At 44.3% G+C, this 21,009-nt stretch overlaps 1 protein-coding gene across 4 annotated transcripts in view; it reads right to left on the minus strand.

The window, feature by feature from the left end:
- The window catches only part of KCNT2 (potassium sodium-activated channel subfamily T member 2), a 208,484-nt gene extending 187,483 nt beyond the window's left edge, over window positions 1-21,001 (minus strand). For all 4 annotated transcript variants that reach the window (XM_088673737.1, XM_035123140.3, XM_088673736.1 and 1 more), the window contains exon 1: window positions 20,880-21,001. In XM_088673737.1, coding sequence (XP_088529863.1) covers window positions 20,880-20,974 — 95 coding nt within the window. In that variant the 5' untranslated portion in view covers window positions 20,975-21,001. The remainder of the gene's footprint in view (window positions 1-20,879) is intronic.
- Window positions 21,002-21,009: the final 8 nt, after the last annotated feature.

Here is a 21,009-nt window from a genome sequence, read left to right on the forward strand (position 1 = left end):
CTGTGGGAAGGATAATACAATGGATTTTTAGAGTTCAGCACGCAGGGCTCCGTCTTTGCCTGAATCTTCCAGAAACTCACCCCTACTCATATTTGGCCCTTGGATCAATTTATTGTGGCCTTTGGCCTAATTTCATGGGGGTGGCAAAGTGGAAAGATATTACAGAAAAGGGGAAGTAGGGGGGAAAAACTTGAATGGGTCTAGGAATTGGGTGGAGGAAGGGGTGTGGGGGTGCGGGCCACCCCGGGTGTCTCTCTTGCCCAAACAGTCACATGTATCTCTTGCCCAAACAGTCAGCCCACTGCCTCCCCCACAGCTGTAGGGCGGCTGAGTGGGAGGAGGCAGGCAGACTCTGGAGGCCCTGCGGTGCACCCCTCCCCTATGGGCAGCTCACCCTGCCCACATGCCGCCCCAGCCCAGGCGCCTGAGCTGCTTCATCCACCGCTGCTAGGAATGGCATGAGATACAACCCAAACCAGCCAGTTGCTCATTTGCCATGCCCACACACACACACACACACACACACACACACAGTGTGAGTTTGTGAAACTCAATTAAAGTCTACCCAGACAGCAATCCCAGTAGGTGGGGGCACAGACGAGGCCTGGGAGGAGAATGGAATTTCTGAAATGCCAACTTGTCTTATACAAAGTGGCTCTGTGACCTCTACAAGGTTCATTTCGCTCTGGCTGGGCATCTATTCTTATAAAAATAACAACTTAGAATGCAATCCTATACATGTGCACTTAGAAGTAAACCCCACTGTGTTCCTTCTCCCAGGTAAATCTGTGCTAGATTGCAGACAGACATAAGACAGGGAAACATTTATTTTGATTTATTAAAACAAACACTTATACAGTAAGGGGGATGTTTATACAAAATCAGGGTGGGGAGCAGCTTATTTAATTTTTCATTTTAGCAATTTGTTTGCCAAATTTCAGCATGCAGCATAATTTTCCGGTGTCAATTTCATCTTAAAGAATTGCCCATCTGGTTATATGCTAATTATATGGTCTTGTTATCTACCATGCAAATAAGATTAGCATGGATACCGAGATACAGTTCAAGAAAAACACTTGAAGGTTAACTGCAATGAGATTACAGCTGTGATCCTGAGAAACAGCCTTCTTGTCACAAATGGTCCATTGATGGACAGGAATTTGAATAAATGCAAGCACATTAAATTATCTGGAAGCCCAATTTCCAGACATGGAATAGCCATCTTGCTACAGCGAAGATGAAAGCCGTTAAAACAAACAATGTAGTTTAAGCTTCTTAAAGTTCAAAGTAAGTACTCACTTAAGGACTTAGGGAGGAATTGCCCCCACATATTACATGAGAATATTAATATTTTCAGCGCCATTGCCATTATTTACAGACCACATTTTAGGACACAGCCCTCACAAACCTAAATGATCATGAAATCAAATGCATATTAATAGAAGAAAAAGCAACACAATGAAGCAACAAAACAACTGTAGCACATGTAGCTCAGTTAATTAGAAATTAAATTAATAGAATAGCATCGCAAAATTATATAAACTAACTATATACTATAATATAAACTACTAAAACATTTTCAAAGTAGTTAAATCATTTTAACACCTGCAGCATTAAGACACTTCATTTAAAGAAAAGGCAATTCACAAATAGGTTTCCTAAAACCCACTTAATAACTTGTAGGAACAGAGAGATAAACATACATTAAAAATTTCCATCTGCAAATTAGCTTCCTCTTGGGGGGGGGAGATACATTTGGCTATGTGTAAGTGCCCCCCCCCACTATACATGTCCAATTCTGTTTCCCACCCTCCAAGTCTCACAAACTTCCTGCTTAAATCTAAAGCTCTGTATGGAGACAAAAGACATGATGCCAATAAAACAACAGGCCAAGGAGATAACTATATAGAACCTTCAGAAGACATCTGAAGGCAGCCCTGTATAGGGAAGTTTTTTCCTATTTAATGTTTTATTGTGTTTTTATATATGTTGGAAGCTGCCCAGAGTGGCTGAGGCAAACCAGTCAGATGGCTGTGGTCTAAACCACTGAGCCTCTTGGGCTTGCCGATTGGAAGGTCGGTGGTTCAAATCCCCGCGACAGAGTGAGCTCCCGTTGCTCTGTCCCAGCTCCTGCCAACCCGGCAGTTCGAAAGCATGCCAGATAAATAAGTACCACCACAGTGGGAAGATAAACAGCGTTTCCGTCACGGTGTCCCGTTGCACCAGAAGCGGTTTAGTCCTGCTGGCCACACGACCCAGAAAGCTGTCTGTGGACAAATGCCAGCTCCCTTGTCCTGAACGCGAGATGAGTGCCACAACCCCATAGTTGCCTTTGACTGGACTTACCCACAAATATTTTCTCGGTTTCAAAAATAAAAGGAACAACACACAAAAGCTTCCCTGCTTTGGCAGTAATTCCTACTCGCCACAGGCAATTAGGCCTGGGTATGTGGAGCCCACTGTTGCCATTTCCCAGTGCTCTACAGTTCACTGCATCCTGAAAACGGAACAGAGGAAAGAGGCAAATTGAACACAAGAACCTTTCCATATTAGGGCAGCTCCATGTGTTAAAAATCTGTGCCAAATCCCAAAGTAAAAATACCAGTGGAAAACACTAGGCTGGCATCAGTCATAATTAGGATAAGCTTTTGCCAATCTGCTCGGGTAGCTCAAATGAAAATTTAAGCAACAGAAAGCAATTTCCACCATTAGACAACTATCAAAACAACAAACCTCTAAGGTCTACCACTATTCTTCTAGCCAGCTGCGTTTATGGTACCCAAGTGCCAAAACAATCAAAACCTTTCCACCATTTTCTGCACCTTTAGTGCTGTTTTCTCCCCTACAGAATACTTTACTCATACAGTACCTCTAGGTTCTTTATTGTTGCCAAGTGATTTACAAGCCCATTTGCTATTTTTTATTGCCCAAACAGGTGCTTATAATATTGTTTTCCTCTTAGCCTATTTTGCATGTAAACAGAAAGCCTGCTCTCTCTTTTAAACAAGTCACAATGCCAGTAGGGGGATAATACATTTTCTTTTGTAAAGACAGTTTGTACTTTACAGCCATGTGCATAAGAACCTAAAAATACAATGTGTACCATACTGAGGTCAGCCCAAAAGCTCCAGCATTGGTCTGCCAGAAACCCTAGGAGGCTCACAAGCAGAGGAAGATGGAGAGAGCTATCCCTCTGAGGCTCATTTCTATCCACTTTTTAGTCAAAGGTGCACTGCCTCCGATGTGATTTTAGCTCTAACAGTCATTAACGGACATACCCTCTATGAATCTGAGTAATCCTTTTAAAAGCTGTTCAGGGTAGTAGTCATCACCACATTTATTGGGAATTCCCTAAGTGAATTTGCAATGTACCCTTTCCAGCAACTATTATGGATTGATAGTAGTTTGCCCATTTAAGTCTCAGAACCCTTGCCCTCCTTATGCGGAACGTTCACTTTCCAGAGTGAAATATTGTTCACATGAGCTATCTGAAGATACACTTCAACAACATTGTTTCTGTCCCAAGTACCTACTCTGATCCCCTCCCTGCCCAGCTAGTTAGCAGACACAGCCATTACACAGTCTGCAAAAGAAAGACAAACAGTGTGATACAAAGTCAAAATTTCCAGAGATGAAAGGATCAGGATTCAGTGGTTCATGGACTTTCAGGGCTGAGCCAGGGCTCAGCTGGGACTGTGAAGCCGTAGAAGTCCCTCACTCTGGCTCAGCCAGCAGAATTTACACTGGTGTAAGTACCTCCAGGGACGCGGGTGGCACTGTGGTCTAAACCACTGAACCTAGAGCTTGCCGATCGGAAGGTCGGTGGTTCAAATCCCCGCGACGGGGTGAGCTCCTGTTGCTCGGTCCCTGCTCCTGCGAACCTAGCAGTTCGAAAGCACGTCAAAGTGCAAGTAGACAAATAGGTACCGCTCCGGCGGGAAGGTAAACGGCGTTTCCGTGCGCTGCTCTGGTTTCGCCAGAAGCGGCTTAGTCATGGTAGCCACATGTCCCGGAAAAACTGTCTGCGGACAAACGTCGGCTCCCTCAGCCAGTAAAGCGAGATGAGTGCCACAACCCCAGAGTGAATCGCGACTCGACTTAACTGTCAGGGGTCCTTTACCTTTTTAAGTACCTCCAAAAGAGGCATTCCAGGGTTGTGGCCAGTGTTTGAAATTATCCAGGCACATTTTGCACCTGGCTTTCAACCACTTGTGACCAAGTGAAGTTGCCTGACATCACCACCATCTAGAGGTGCATGCCTGGGAATCCTTGGATCTTGACTGTTTTCACACACTTATGCGCTATCCTATAGAATTCTATCAGTTATATTTTATCTGCACAATTGGAATGAATTTCAGGAACCAAAATGCTTTTTCTGTGCAGCCTGATCAGCACAAGCCATGATTAAGAAAAAGTAATAGGCCAATATATATGTGGACTGTCCCTGGATCAAATGACTCTTCTTCTTGAAGTTCTCAAAGCTCTTAACCTAGCTCAAGGTGGTCATCTGAATTAGCCTGATGTTCAACTGAGAATCAATCGCAGCCAGTCCATCATTTGAAAAATAAGACTTTAGAGCTGTCTTGTGCAAAAATGGCAACTAGGCATTCCGTTTTGGCGACTGCAGCCTTGGTTTAAGGAACCATTTGACATCTAGCTTACATATCTGAGTTTCTAACACTGGTTGTGGCAGGGGCAGGATGAGGCAAGCAGAGACTTAGACCTATCCTAAACTACTTTCATTTCGGTACCAAGACCTAGCAACCCAGAAGAAAAAGGGTGGGGCAAGTCAAATCCCTGAATAAAGGGAACTTAGGCTTTCTTTGGCTGGCTCTGTTCATGTCGGCACATATCCCTGTACATGCAGCTTTCTCTCAGTGCCATTTCTTCCCATCTATAGCACTAATATGTGTATTAGAAGAGTGGGGAAAGAATCATATATGTGTTTTTCTTTTGCATAACCAAAATAAAAGCAAATGGCCATTCATCACCTTTCCTAAACTAAGGAGTAACCAACATATATTACAGATGTGCAGCTTCAGATGAGATAACTCATTTGTGCATTTGCATCTGTGGATTGTTTTTAAAAAAGTTAAGCAGTTAATTGTTTAGAATCATAGAGTTGGAAGAGACCACAAGGGCCATCCAGTCCAACCCCCTGCCAAACAGGAAACACTATCAAAGCATTCCTGACAGATGGCTGTCAAGTCTCCGCTTAAAGACCTCCAAAGAAGGAGACTCCGCCACACTCCTTGGCAGCAAATTCCACTGTTGAACAGCTCTTACTGTCAGGAAGTTCTTCCTAATGTTTAGGTGGAATCTTCTTTCTTGTACAGTAGCTTGAATCCATTGCTCCGTGTCCGCTTCTCTGGAGCAGCAGAAAACAACCTTTCATCCTCTTCTATATGACATCCTTTTATGTATTTGAACATGGCTATCATAATACCCCTTAACCTTCTCTTCTCCAGGCTAAACATACCCAGCTCCCTAAGCCGTTCCTCATAAGGCATTTTTTCCAAGCCTTTGACCATTTTGGTTGCCCTCCTCTGGACACGTTCCAGCTTGTCAGTATCCTTCTTGAACTGTGGTTTAGGTTTAGGATTGTTTAAGATGACTTGTCCCTAACTGTTGGGTCAGCTTTTGAGGACAGTACCAACTTCAGGATTTTGGGAGCCCTCCAGCAAGGCACCTATATAAAATCTGTCAAGGCAGATGCTGAATAAATGGCTCAGGCTTCACACAGGCAAGGTATCGAATATCTATTGCAAAGATTTCCATCTCTGTGGCAAGCCTTGCCTTGGTATCACCACGGGCAACAAAATGTCAATATACGAGTGTGGGAACTTGCAGAAGGTCAAGTCTCGCATTTACTGGTGCCGAGGGGAGGAAGATAAAAGACCACAGCACAAAATACAATTATGAGCACATTAGCTCTGTTAAACCAAATGGAGCTTAAAGTGTGCATAAAGAGCCAAATTTCAAAGGGCAGCAAAGTCACACACACCTGGAAAGCCCCCGGCCCCTTCTTAGCATTGATGTCCCTTCTACATGATGTTTGTCTAGTTATGCAGCTCCTGAATTTGGATTGGGTATAGACCCACTGTTAAATCAAAGAGAAAAATGCTTTGAAAAGGTTACATCCGTAGGAAAAAACAAGCTTGTAAAAGGAAAGATAAACATGAACATCTACTAATTAATGGCGCAATCCTCCAACCATGTTAACCTAATCCATCGTTTTTCATTGTACGCTCTGGAGATGTCAGGACACAATTTCTACTGAACGCCAGGATATATATATATATTTTCAGCCAGAACTCACTGGAACTCAGCTCTGCCACCTCTTAGGTGGGCGCCACTGCCATTATAAGAGAACAAGGGAGGCATTCATGGTGAGTTTGAGCACCTCTTTTTCTATTAAAAAAAAAAGCACTGCGTATTGTATATAGGCAAGTAACTGAGCAAGCCCAGTGAGAAGTGGGATTCATATCGTCTCCTCCCAAGCCCCACCTGTGAGGGGATCCTGACCTTCATTGGGTCCAGTTAGAGATGCTCTGGCTAGGTAAATGATTCCCTAGTCCCATGAACTTGACACCCATTCCCTTGCAGTCTGTAAAAGGTGACAGAGGTGCAGGATCCCCTTGAAGAGTTGCCTGAAGCTCCAAACTTCAGCCAACACAGCCACCGTTCATGGTCATCCCACAGCATTAGGAGCATCCTGCTACCTCCATCTCTTGGATATGTCCCTCTCAGGCACCCAGTCATCTATTCTTCTCCTTTACAGCTTCTGTTTCTCTACCTCCAAACAGGTTATTTGGCCTACGGTTCTGACAGAAAGTCAATAACAAGCAGCAGCCAAAGGCAACCATGAAAACACACCACACAGGGAAGACAACTCCCAAATCCAAGCCAATCGAGGTGCTCCACAACAATAAAGCATGGTTAGCCACAGTGCCACTTCCCCAATAAGCAATGTCTGGGTGGATTGCAGTACCTGCCTATCCAAAAATGCCCTATAGAGGTTGGAATAGGTCTTGTGCAGCTCCTGTTACAGGAGAAATCTCGAGAAAGCTCCCTCAGCTTATGCTTTCTGGGGACGTCATCTATCACAGTGTCCCTCTGATTGACTGTAAGTCTCCTGTGTGGCCTGTCTCTTCTCCTGACACCGGGAAAGACTTCTTCCTGTTGATTTTCATTGCAGGAGGCAGACCATCTTTCTATGTTTGGGGAGCTCTTTTTTCTGCAGAAGAAAACCTTGCATGCTCACAATCAAACCCTAGTGAGCTGCAGAGTTCACCTGGGACACTAGTTCGGACTCAGGAACCCTCGTTGCACTCCTGCTTGTACAGAATATGACCTAAAACACATTCCAGACTCTCTTATGCCTGCAGCCTGATCAAATGTAGTGGTCAAATTCCCTTTCTGGGAAGCTCATTAAGAATTACTGGTGTTGTCATTGACAAATGCCAGATAAACGTCTAACAAACACAGTTGGAAATGGTTTAATATATTCATGGTAAAACAATTGGGGTAGAGGTTTTTTTGGGGGTTTTTTTTGTTATACTGACTATTAGAACTAAAAGAGCAATTCTAATGAAGTGCAAGTATATTCCCACAATGACACCAATTGTGTAGGAGAGCTATTTATACATACCCCTTGGGGTTTAGCACTCACGGCATTAGGTGGAAGGTGATCGCTGCTCATTATCTCATACTTCTAGCAACAGAATTGTATTTCCGACCTCAAATCATCATCCTGTCGCTTACTGGAAATGGAATATCTGGGATAGGATGGCTGATCATTATAAGCTATTCAATTAGGTGGGAGCCTAAATCTGCACCATTACCACTGTGTGGCATGTCAAAGGCATATGCCATAGATAACAATAGGATTCCCAGTCAATGCTTTTCTGTTCTTGCTTCTGTTAGCAATTAGCTTGAACTAAACTTAAGCATCCAATTCACCGCGGAAAACTTTCGAACCAACTCCAAAGTAAGTTCTTCTTCTTACAGTTTGGTCTAACGCAGCAGTAAATCTCACGGAAAGTGACTCCTTTTGGAAATGAAACATTGTCCAGACCCATAAAAATGTTGTTCACATTTTACTAGCAGAATAATAATCATATAATAATAAAACCTTTATTGTCATTGAACAACCTGTGCACAATGAAATTAAACGAGCCTCCCTCCTCCCCCCCCAAACACTTCAAAATAAAACAGAATACATCAAAGGATATATCCAAAATAGCCATACAAGGTCCTGTGCTGTCCAGCACAAGCTCGGCATCTTAGAAATGAAAGAAAATTCTGAAACTTCTAACTGTGTCTCTCCCCCATTCCAGCCTCCATTGGGCTGTTGGAGAGCCATTTACGTGCATTGTTCTCCCTGTAGCATTCAGAGACACTCAAAACACCACACCGTTAGAGATGGTGAATTTGCAACCCAATACCTTCTTCACATGATCAGCATAGAGTAGAAAAACAATCAACAGGTAATCATTAACCAGTTGCAGCTGAGAGGGGGCTCTTCTTGCTTTCAATATTGCCTCATGGAAAATCACCATGTTTAAACCGTTTCACCAAGACACATTTCGACATTCTCATTTCAGTGTCAATTAAACCAGCTACACTTGACAACATGTGGCCCTGCAGATGTTGTTGGATTCCAACTCCCAGCTGGATTCCAACTCCCAACTGCCCCGGCAGCACAGCCAATGATTGGGGAGGGTGGAGCAACATCTGGTTTGAAATCCCTGTTCTAAAATATGCACACATGATCTACTGAGTGAGCTAAGTAGTCAATAGCCCTATGTATTATGGGCTGGAAATTACATCCTTAAAGCATATGTGCCCAAGTGAAAAGTCTGCTGGTAAAATATGTTCATAACTCACAAAAACAACCTTGCCAAAGCTAAATTCTTTCAGTTGTCCTCACACCAGTTTTGCACTTTGTACTGTTTAAAACACTATTCTTTACTAAAATGTGCTCCGTTATGTACTTGCTAATAGCCAAATGCAGCCACACACACACAAATATTAATTTGGCGGAACAGAAGAAGCCCCTCTCTCCACACCCCAAAATACTCTACAAGCTGCTCTTGTTCATTACACTTAGTTGGGAGCAATCCAATTCAACTTAGCCTGGTTTTCTTCCAGGTAAGCAAGCATAGCTCAGGGCAAGCTCTTCATATAGCCCTCTTCATACAGGCCTCCTAGCTCTTACTCCTGGCTCCCCCCTTTTTCTGGGCTTTCTTCTAACAAAAGAAAGAATGAAAGCCACCATATCTCAGCACTAGAACACACTATCCAAGGTATATCAGTTGGTTCTCCAAGGTGAGTGGCTCTCCTTCAAGTCTTGTAGTTATGCCACATCTAATTTGTTCTGATGACATGAACCACACAATACCGCCAAGTGAGAATTCTTTTTGAGTAATGTGATTTTTGCACAACTCAGATTGATGAGCTGCTTAACTTTACTGTAATAATACAGCTATTTATAAAATTTCAACAAGTGAAGTTCTGGTCACATGCATTGTGTAGAGAATGTATGGGCAATTTGCCTACATTCCTAAGCAACACTGGGGAGGGGGAGGGTCTTGGCCAGTATAGCTTCCCATACTTTCCACCCCACCCCGCTAATAAGCAAAGTTTAGAGTGTTGTTATTAGGTTACAAGCACCCCTTCTGCCCATCTTCCCTTCTCCTCTTCACATAGGAAAATCCAGTGGGAAGCTTTTCACTGTTCTATGTGCAAATGCCAGAGGTATCAAAATAATTTCGCCAGCCTGGGTATTATGCCCTCTGACTTTTTGGATGGGGAGTACGTTTCTCCCTCTGCCTCAGACAACAAAGCATTTGAGGTCCCCCAAATCACAGCTGAAACTTCTCCACACATTGAATTGTGTAGGTATGAACAAAGTCACTTCCGACGTAGGAGGAGGTGAGATTGTGGGCGAGCCACGAGCCCGACCACGTGCTGGGAGAATGGCTGCCATTCTCCCAGCCCATTGGCTGGTTCCCAGATGCGGCGCTCCCTTGGCGTGTCCAATCAGGACGCTCCAGGGGGGCGTGGCTCGCTAATTTAAGCACGCGCGTGGCTGGGATTCATTCTCTCTTTCCAAAGCCATGGTAGGTGAGGGCCAAAAGGCACGCCCCCTAGCGGTGGCCCCAGGGTGAGTCCTAGTTGATGTGCATCACAGGACTCACCCAATGGTGGTTAACCCTTCACAGACTGCCAGCAGAATGGGCTGGAGTCCGATATAGACGGTTAGATCCAATGCCTAAGCCAATACCTCTCTACATCCGTAATCAATAAAGTTGTGGCCTTTTAACGCCCATTATCCTTATGCAATTTGTCCAGTGTCTTTATTTACTCTGGGAGGGATCGGAGTATCACCACACAAAGAGTCCCCAGGAAACCTTGGACAGCTCCAAGCAGGCATCCCCAGAAGAAGTCTGCACCCTGTAGCGTCTGCACTATGATCCGTTCCACATAAGTTAGGACCAGTCCACTTATCAGATCCCAACTCCCACCCTACCGCCAAATGGCCCACACAGACAAGTCCTTAGCACAAACAGAAGATTTATTAATATAGCTTCATAATGTGCATCACACTTTAGAAAGCGTCAGGGACAACATTGAAGGCAGAAGGCAGAGGAACAAGGAATAAATGCGAGCAATGAATATTGTATTCTATTTACAGCAGCCCACAGAGAGGGACTGGGGCAATTCTATAGCCACGTGCCCACATGATCCTTTATGAAAGGGGCAGAAAGGCATCATATGTGCCAGTGACACATTTGTGTTGTTATCATTCTCCAAATAAATCAGTGTTGGCCAAAGCGCAGCGAAAGAGTTGTCTGCCTCTCGAGGGACCACTAGGTTATGCAATCCTTCATCATTAAATATTTCCTATCAGTGAGGGCTGACAGTTTCTATGGCAATGTAACCAAAAATTTCCCCAAGAGCAATAATGTTTCTATGAAAATATGTACACACTAGTCATCCACATAAGTGCTAATGTCACAGCAAAAAACAAAAAGTGATTTACCTAATTGGCACAGTCTTTTGCAATTCAGATCTGTGAACTCTCTTTCATTCTCCATTTAAGCTGAAATGCCAACTGAATATTTTCAATTTCTCCTTAATGAACCATTGTACTGTAGCTATTTCAAGCACAAGAAGCCAGACATCCCCAAAAATACCAACCACAGTATTTCAAGGAGAAAATATTTAATTTTCTTCTGATTCCCTAGGGCAGGCATGTCAAACCTGCGGCCCTCCAGATGTTTTGGCCTACAACTCCCATGATCCCTAGCTAGCAGGACCAGTGGTTGGGGAAGATGGGAATTGTAGTCCAAAACATCTGGAGGGCCGCAGGTTTGACATGCCTGCCCTAGGGATACTCTAGTCTAGTTCATCCATGGTAGCTCCACAAAAGGTTCACAATCCATGCTTCCCAAATTCTGCTCCCATCTCTCAACAGCAGCAGATACAATAACTTTCTGAATGAAAGGGGAGACTTATGCAGGAGCCATGGCACACATGAAAAGCTCCTGCACAATTTATTTGTGCCATAAACCTTGAAAGTACTGATCACTTGTTGATGGGGAAAAGTTGGCGCCTGTCTTGGCTCTTCTCCTTGGACTTGAGACCGGACTCGTAACCACATCTGGAAGTTTGAAAACATTATTGAGCAAAGCACTAAAAGGTGAAGGTAACACCAGGACAGAGGTCAGAGCACACAGAAACGCCATTTACCTTCCCACCGCAGCAGTACCTATTTATCTACTTGCACTGGCATGCTTTCGAACTGCTAGGTTGGCAGGACCTGGGACAGAGCAACGGGAGCTCACCTGTTGTGGGGATTTGAACCACTGAACTTCAGATCGGCAAGCCCAAGAGGCTCAGTGGTTTAGACCACAGCGCCACCCATGCTACAGTGTCCCAGCATAGAGCTACAGGCTACAAGTAGGTGACGCATGGTGGAGTACAAGAAGACAACGCTAGGCGTAGCCAAGATGTTGATGCAACACTAGGAATGCCCACCAACCCCCACTCTTCTTTGGAAGAGCAGGACAGGGACATCCATTTGCGTGGTTCATGTCCTAAGCCTCAGGACTGTTGTTGTTGTTGTTGTTGTTGTTTAGTCGTGTCCAACTCTTCGTGACCCCATGACCAGAGCACGCCAGGCACTCCTGTCTTCCACTGCCTCCCACAGTTTGGTCAAATTCATGTTGGTAGCTTCGAGAACACTGTCCAACCACCTCATTTTCTGTCGTCCCCTTCTGCTTGTGCCCTCCATCTTTCCCAACATGAGGGTCTTTTCCAGGGAGTCTTCTCTTCTCATGAGGTGGCCAAAGTATTGGAGCCTCAGCTTCACGATCTGTCCTTCCAGTGAGCACTCAGGGCTGATTGCCTTCAGAATGGATAGGTTTGATCTTCTTGCAGTCCATGGGACTCTCAAAAGTCTCCTCCAGCACCATAATTCAAAAGCATCAATCCTTTGGCGATCAGCCTTCTTTATGGTCCAGCTCTCACTTCCATACATCACTACTGGGAAAACCATAGCTTTAACTATATGGACCTTTGTCAGCAAGGTGATGTCTCTGCTTTATAAGATGTTGTCTAGGTTTGTCATTGCTTTTCTCCCAAGAAGCAGGCGTCTTTTTATTTTCGTGACGGCTGTCACCATCTGCAGTGATCATGGAACCCAAGAAAGTAAAATCTCTCACTGCCTCCATTTCTTCCCCTTCTATTTGCCAGGAGGTGACAGGACCAGTGGCCATGATCTTGGTTTTTTTTTTTTATGTTGAGCTTCAGACCATATTTTGCACTCTCCTCTTTCACCCTCATTAAAAGGTTCTTTAATTCCTCCTCACTTTCTGCCATCAAGCATATCTGAGGTTGTTGATATTTCTTCCGGCAATCTTAATTCCAGTTTGGGATTCATCCAGTCCAGCCTTTCGCATGATGAATTCTGCATATATAAGTTAAATAAGCAGGGAGACAAGGACTAGGCAAGCAAACAACTCTTCCTCTGCAGAGGCCACTTCTGTGATGCAGGTTTGCAGCGGTGCTGATGCTGCCATAAGCTTGGAGATGGATGGCTCAATGCTAGACCTTTACCCAGATGCTTCACCAGGAAGGGAGGCCACCTTGTTGACAGGGGAGAAGCCAGATGCAGCTTCACACTGAGTGACACCAGGCTTCAGATATCCTGTGCCATGTGAGCTGAGCGCTCCTCTGACACCCTGTTGGGCCCCACTCTGGGATCCAAGTCTCTTCTTCCCAGTCTGCTGGGCCACTCTCCTGGGCCAAACTATTCCTGGGATTCTAGTTTCTCATTCCCCAGACCCTATCTGTGACCGTCAGATCTTGGGTCATCCTCCTGCAGACCCAGAAGCCAATCAGGGCTGGCAAGAGGGTCAACCAATCAAATGGAAAGTTAGCACCTGAGAGTTAAACTGTCATATAGGGCTTGGTTAGAGCCTGGATAGGATTTATAGGGCTAAGAAATAGCTCTGCGAGGGATTGGCTTGGGGGTTAGGGGGTTGCTAGGCAGGGCAATAGAGCTTATTTCCCTGAAGGGAAGTAAAAGATCCTGGAAGGGGCTGTAAGTGCTTTACTGGCCTGGTAGAACAAATAGCCATTCTAGGAGGAATTAGTTTAATCAGAAATAAGGTTTGAAGCGGACATTTTAATTAAAGTTCTTAGTTTCTTCTGTAAAGTGTTTTTTCTTCTTTTTTGGAGTTGTATGCTCCAATTTTTATTTTTATTTTATTAAGAATATTACAGTGATCTAAAGTAAAAGTGAAATACATAAAGAATTTAGAAGGTAGAGGAAAACAACAGTAACCACATGACAATAAAAGTTAATTAAGGTTACAGAACTGTATAATATATATGTAAATGGATGAACTTATTGTTTCCCTCAAGTATACATTGATTCATGGGTCACCATGGTTTCAATAAATACATTCCAACATCATTAAATGTGTCCATACATAACCTTTGTCTGAAAGTGATCTCTTCATGGGTTGCAAAAGTTGTCGTCTCATCTATCCATTGATCAAAACAGGCCATATTTTTGTCCATTCAGTGTACCAATATCAATTACTTGTAAAGTGATTTTGACTGAAACAAAATGTTGTGCCTTAGCAGAGTAACCATTATACTTTAACCCCGATCAATTATGTTTAAATAGAATCCCAGTTTTGTTTGCAAACATGCCTCATCCTTCCTTTGATCCTCTGTTTCAGGAATAGGGGCCACATGTTTCCCTTTCATATTATTAAGGATCCTTACTGCTGAATATTAGTAGACACTACTGCATAGAGAGAAATACAGACCTCTGAAGTGTTACTGACAGGGAGTGTCTAAGCTTTAAAGCAGGCTTCCTCAACCTCGGCCCTCCAAATGTTTTGGCCTACAACTCCCATGATCCCTAGCTTGCAGGACCAGTGGTCAGGTATGATGGTAATTGTAGTCTCAAAACATCTGGAGGGTCAAGGTTGAGGAAGCCTGCTTTAAAGCATCCAGCGGGAACCCTTTTTCCCCCAGCAAAAGCCACATTCCCTTGGGGGAATTGGTCAGGGAATGCATACCAGCCATAGGCAAAGCCAGAACCAATGGCAACATTCTTTTAGATTAACTAATCCCGAATTAAGACCACTTTGCTTCATGTAAAGTACTACACTTGGGCAAAAAAAATATGAAAGGCACAAATGCAGGATGGGTGACACCTGGCTTGAGAGCAGTACATGTGAAAAGGATCTAGGAGTCTTGGTAGACCACAAACTTGACATGAGTCAACAACAGTGTGATGCAGCAGCTAAAAAAGCCAATGCAATTCTGGGCTGCATCAATAGGAGTATAGCATCTAGATCAAGGGAAGTAATAGTACCACTGTATTATAGTACCAGGTGGTCAGACCTCACCTGGAGTACTGTGTCCAGTTCTGGGCACCACAGTTCAAGGAGGATACTGAAAAGCTGGAACATGTCCAGAGGAGGGCAACCGAAATGGTCAAAGGCCTGGAAACAATGCCTTATGAGAAATGGCTTAGGCATAGCTGCCAAGTTATCCCTTTTTTAAAGGGAAATTCCCTTATGCTGAAAAGGCTTCCTCACGAGAAAAGGGAAAACTTGGCAGCTATGGGCTTAGGGAGCTAGGTATGTTTAGCCTGGAGAAGAGAAGGTTAAGGGGTGATATGATAGCCATGTTCAAATATCTAAAAGGATGTCATATAGAGGAGGGAGAAAGGTTGTTTTCTGCTGCTCCAGAGAAGCGGAGACAGAGCAATGGATTCAAACTACAAGAAATAAGATTCCACCTAAACATTAGGAAGAACTTCCTGACAGTAAAAGCTGTTCAGCAGTGGAATTTGCTGCCAAGGAGTGTGGTGGAGTCTCCTTCTTTGGAGGTCTTTAAGCAGAGGCTTGACAGCCATATGTCAGGAATGCTTTGATGGTGTTTCCTGCATGGCAGGGGGTTGGACTGGATGGCCCTTGTGGTCTCTTCCAAGTCTATGATTCTATGATCAGTTTAGAATTGCCAATTCCAAACTCCATTTGGATTGATGGCTTTGCAAATAAGCACACATTTTTCTCTACCCAAATATATCCGCTGTTCTTGAAAGCCAGTGAAAGGAATTCCTTTCACCACAGAGACAAACACAGCAGAACCCTACCTATTTGTTCTTGGCTCGAGAAAAGACTTCTATTCTGCCAAGCAAACAATAAGGGTGGGAAGGGGAGTAAAAAAGGATCAATTTCTTTGTAGCAAATACAATGCTGTCCCTTCCACTTGTTCTGAAGCCATATAGAAATGGGTTTTGTTGCGAGGGAGAGGGCTTGTTACATGCTAAAACACAAGGGAAAAGAAAGGGGGAAATGGACAGGAAGAAATTAACTTTGGTGGGATGGCAGCTTCAGAAGGGAGTTGCATAAATTGAGGCTGGAGTTGCATATGGCCTCTGGGCCACAACTTACCCACCTATGAACTGCATCGCCAAAAAAAGATGGCAGTGTTACATTCTCACCCAAAGAAATAACCTTACTAAATTTTACTCCAATCTATACACCTCCCTCGTCTGAGCAGGAAATTAGAAATTTCCTAGCAGGAGTGACCATGTCAACCTTAACTGCAGAGGAGCAAGAATTCGTGGACAGCCCTATCACCCCAAAGGAAATAGCAATGGTCCTCAAAAACCTGAAACCACACAAAGGTCCATGCCTGGATGGCTTCACAGCAGAATTCTACAATAAATTCAAATAAATCCTTATACTTATACATGACCCACATTGTCATAGGGGCCTCCATCCCCAAAACTTGGACCTCCTCCAAAATAGTCTCAACCCCAAAGCCACGGAAAGATAGCCTCAAAGTAGAATCCAATCTCACTGATAAATCAAGACTACAAGATATTCACATCAATCTTGGCTAACTGACTAAAACTCTTCCTATACAAATTGATAGCCCCAGACCAGGCTGGCTTTGTCTCTGGCTGCAACATAACAGACCCATTAGGAAGCTGCAGAATCTGATTGAACACAGCAAAACAACCAAACTTCCACTGACGGTCATGTCCCTGGACATCCTCAAAGCCTTTGATTGTTTGGAATGGAAATACTGTTCCCCCCCCCAACTTCTTACAAATCCTTAAACTTATCCACCTGTGGTTTAACTAGCCATCAAGGGGAACAGCAGAAGCACCCATTCTCTCATTGCTGAAACAGAGCCGCAGTAAGCACACATATGTTTGCTGCATAGTATTGCTATGCACTTCCCTACCTTTGGTCCTTCGATTCTGTTAAACTACAAGTCCCATCATACCTGACCACTGGACCATGCTGGCTGCGGCTAATGGGAGTTGTAGTTCAACAACAAATGGTGGGCCAAGGTCGGGAAAAGCTAGATTCAACAATACAGTGTGACCAAGGACTGATTCACATATACATATTCATCGATTGATTATGGGAGCATAAAAGCATCAATTTGCACATGCATGGATTCATATCAGCTCGCATCATAAATACTTCTTTGTGTGATGTCTGCTTATACATTCTGCTGCAAATGATATGGTGATGAGTAATCTTGTGATGGAAATGCATGTGGAAAGAAGATGCAAGAACAAGTTCATATGAGTTTATAAAAACTTCACATTAGCACAGAAGTGATATGCACCTATCAAACATGAACCATCCATTTAACATCACTGAAAATCCATGTTGCCATGAAACAAACTAAGGCTACAATCCTAACCCTACTTACTTGAGCGTTAAGCCCCATTGAATTCATGAGGATTTACTTCTGAGTCAACATGGCTACGACTGCAGCCTTCTTTCTGAAAAGAGTATTTCAAAATAGGTGTAGCAGCAACCAAGTATTGTCTCTGGAAGCCTCGGTAGGCTTCAAGATGCAGAGTTGCTTGGATTTATTCTGGAGGAGCAGGAGACTAGGGCTGGATCTAGACACATCAAAAGAAACGTTTCAGGAAAATGCGTTCTAAACTCCCCTAAAGGGAAATCACGTTGGCCAAAGATGGGACTCGACAGCACCATCCGGTGTCACAGTGTTATAACGCATCTAAAACACTAGGAAAATGAGGTTCAGGTTCATAACTGGCATCTCTTGTTAGAAGAATCAAATGGCAAAATATATAAAGACCTCCGCCAGAGATTCTGAAGTGCCGCTGCCAATCAGAGTTTATAATACTGGACTGAATGGGCAAATAGCCTGATCTGGTAAAAGGCAGTTTCCAATGTTCTGAAGTTCAGGGCAAGGCGTGCTATAGAAAACTCATTAGGATGCACAAACAGGTGCAAACACGGCACTGTCACAGCTATTTATAAAGATTGGTTTCCTCATCTGCCTGGTCCCCCCCCCCAATAAGCATATGAAATTGCTGGATGAAAACTCATCACATTACATCTTAATTACCTGAACTTGCAATTTGACCAACAGATGTGCCCCAAGCGGACATACCACAGTGGCCCCCATTTCAGCTCAACGATTAGTCAAAATCTCTGCTCTCAGATATTGGCTAGGCAATTTTAGCAAATTAAATGCTGCATGCTTCTGTACAATGGTGTGCCAGCGCCTGTGATCTTCAGAAAGTGTTCTTTACTGAAACATCTTGTTTTGAGAAGAAGCGCTGCTTGATAAATCTAGCACGGAGTGTACAAGAATGGACTGCTGTCACTTTCACGCTACAACTTAAACAAAACACCATGACTCCTTAAAATCAGCAGTGCTTACCGGTACTTTCTTTAACTTTCATTTGCTAGCAATCAGTTTTAATGATGCAGCCAGAAGCATATGTGCACTTTTTACAACAAAAGTGGTTTGCTGACCATAAAAATGGTAGGCGAGAGAGAGCCATGTTGGCCTCCCTTAGAAAGAGCTCTTCCGTTTAATGGCAAACAATTTGCTTTTATCTCCTGTTCCCTCATTTAGACTCGAGAGACATAGCTGCTACTGCTCCTGATTCGTGTCTTTTTTGCCCCCCTTCCTCATAATATCTAACTTAAAACATTGTGTGACACAGCAGCATCACCAGGGATCTACAAATTTTGTCTCGCCTGGGTAGCCAACTCAAAATGTGTTTTTTCTAGAAACACAAGGAAGATCAGGAACAATTTCTTGCTCCCCTCTGCAGCTCAGAGCTCAGAGTTGCAAAAAATGGATCTCTATAGCAGTGTTTCCCAACCAGTGTGCCTCCAGATGTTTTGGGACTACAACTCCCATCATCCCTAGCTAGCAAGACCAGTGGTCAGGAATGATGGGAGTTGTAGTCCCAAAACATCTGGAGGCACACTGGTTGGGAAACACTGCTCTATAGTATTAGTTGTTTTACGAGCAATGTGCAACAACCAACATATTTTGGATGGTCTTAAATCATTCACATTCCCCCCAGCAGTCAGAGGTTAAGGAACTGCAATATCTGACAAACTTGGCCAACTGGCACAGGCACCTCTACAATTTCATGGTTCTATGCTGAGATTCCTGCATTGCAGGGGGTTGGACCAGATGACCATTGGGGTCCCTTCTAGAGTCCACTTACCATATAACAGAGTGGTCCTCTCTCTCTCTCTCTCTCTCTCAATTTAGCTATACAATTGGACTTCAAAACTGCCTCTCAGGCTGCAAACCTATACCCACAAACCTGGGAGTAAGTCTCATTGTACATAATGGGACTTCCAGCCAAGGATATATTTTATATGATTGTACTGATAGTAACCTAGGGACGCAGGTGGCGCTGTGGTCTAAACCACAGAGCCCAGGGCTTGCCGATCAGAAGGTCGGTGGTTCGAATTCCCGCGACGGGGTGAGCTCCTATTGCTCAGTCCCTGCTCCTGCCAACCTAGCAGTTCGAAAGCACGTCAACGTGCATACCCTTGTAAACCAAGAAAACCCTTAATAATTTTTTTTTTAAAAGTGCAAGTAGATAAATAGATACTGCTCCAACGGGAAGGTAAATGGCGTTTCCGTGCGCTGCTCTGGTTCACCAGAAGCAGCTTAGTCATGCTGGCCACATGACCCAGAAGCTGTCTGCGGACAAACGCCAGCTCCCTCAGCCAGTAAAGCGAGATGAGCGCTGCAACCCCTAATGGTCAGGGGTCCCTTTACCTTTACCGATAATAACACAATTTGCCTACAATTTGCCTCCTGGTTTGCTTTAATTCTGATGCATATTTCTCCCTTTTATTATTTTATTCCATCTTACATAAAATATAAACGAAAAGGTAAAATTGGAAGAAGAAAAATCAGAGAGACTCGCACACCTGAGCAGTGCAGGACTGCTGGAGCAAAACAGGTGTGGACTTTATCATCCACTTGACAGAAGACCACTGACGCTCCATATAATAGCAGGACGTGCTTTAAGAGACAGAAGCTTGTAAAATGGACTTTTCATTTTTAGAAATTTCTCACAACCTGGCCAGAAGAGCACCTACCAACCTGAGATTGGGATTCACCATCAGCGCAACATGGAACAAATACACCGTGTTTAGAAGCGCATCACAATCTGAGCTGACGAGCATCAATCACTGTGTGTCACATATGGAAGCAATGCATTTATTATTAGACATCTCTCCCAATATAAGGGGCACGTGATACAGAGGGAGCAATGCTCAACAAGGGCACTGGGCTTCAGATGGCACAAGCTGAGAGAGAAAGAGAAGGGGGGAAATCTCTGCTAGTAGTTTCATCCTTTCCTCAAAAGGGAAAGCCAGCCTGGGTAAACACTTTAGGGATCTCACACACATCAAAGACGGATCATCTCCTGCATGAATTGGGAAGTACTGATGGGCATGTGTGTATCCTCAGACATAAGGTAAAGGTACAGGCATATAACATGAAGGGTGGTAGGAAATTTAGCATCCACGGATAAGAAAGAAGAATAGTATGGGATAACAGTACTATCACACTGCTGGGTTGAGGCATACACACAGATACAACAGCAGTAGGCTAGAGTTTACACGGGTCTGCAAGACGGGCACAAATGCGTGTGCGCGCACGGAAGAGTAGCGGGTACAAAGGGCTGGCGCAGGATCAAGTGACACTGAAATGCCGTGGGCAACTTCGAGAAGCTGATAAACATCAGGGCGCCACCAGCCTAAGGAAATAACCCCCCTCAGTAAGAACACGCGAGCCGTTATGCATATGCACGAGAAACATGCGTGTGCAGCTGCGGGCACGCATGCAAGCCCTCGCGCGTACGGACAGACGGAGTTGCAAGAGGAACACTGGATCCCAGCATCATTGCATCTCGAGGCGATGCGTGCTGCAAACAAAGGGCAAAAGTCAACAGGGGCATCTTCCTCGTTTCGAGGAACATCCCCTCGGAGCAACCTCCCTTCCACCTCCCCTCAACTCACCTGTCGTCGTTCTGCCATCCCTGATCGCCGAGCAACAAATCCCGGAACCTGTACCTCGGAGGAAGCGGAGGGACCTCGCTCTCCAGATCCACCATCCTGCCTTTAGGAGAAAGGGAAAGAAACCCTCCTG

The sequence above is a fragment of the Zootoca vivipara genome, chromosome 7 (genome assembly GCF_965207765.1).
Source record: "Zootoca vivipara chromosome 7, rZooViv2.hap1.1, whole genome shotgun sequence".
NCBI lineage: Eukaryota > Metazoa > Chordata > Lepidosauria > Squamata > Lacertidae > Zootoca > Zootoca vivipara.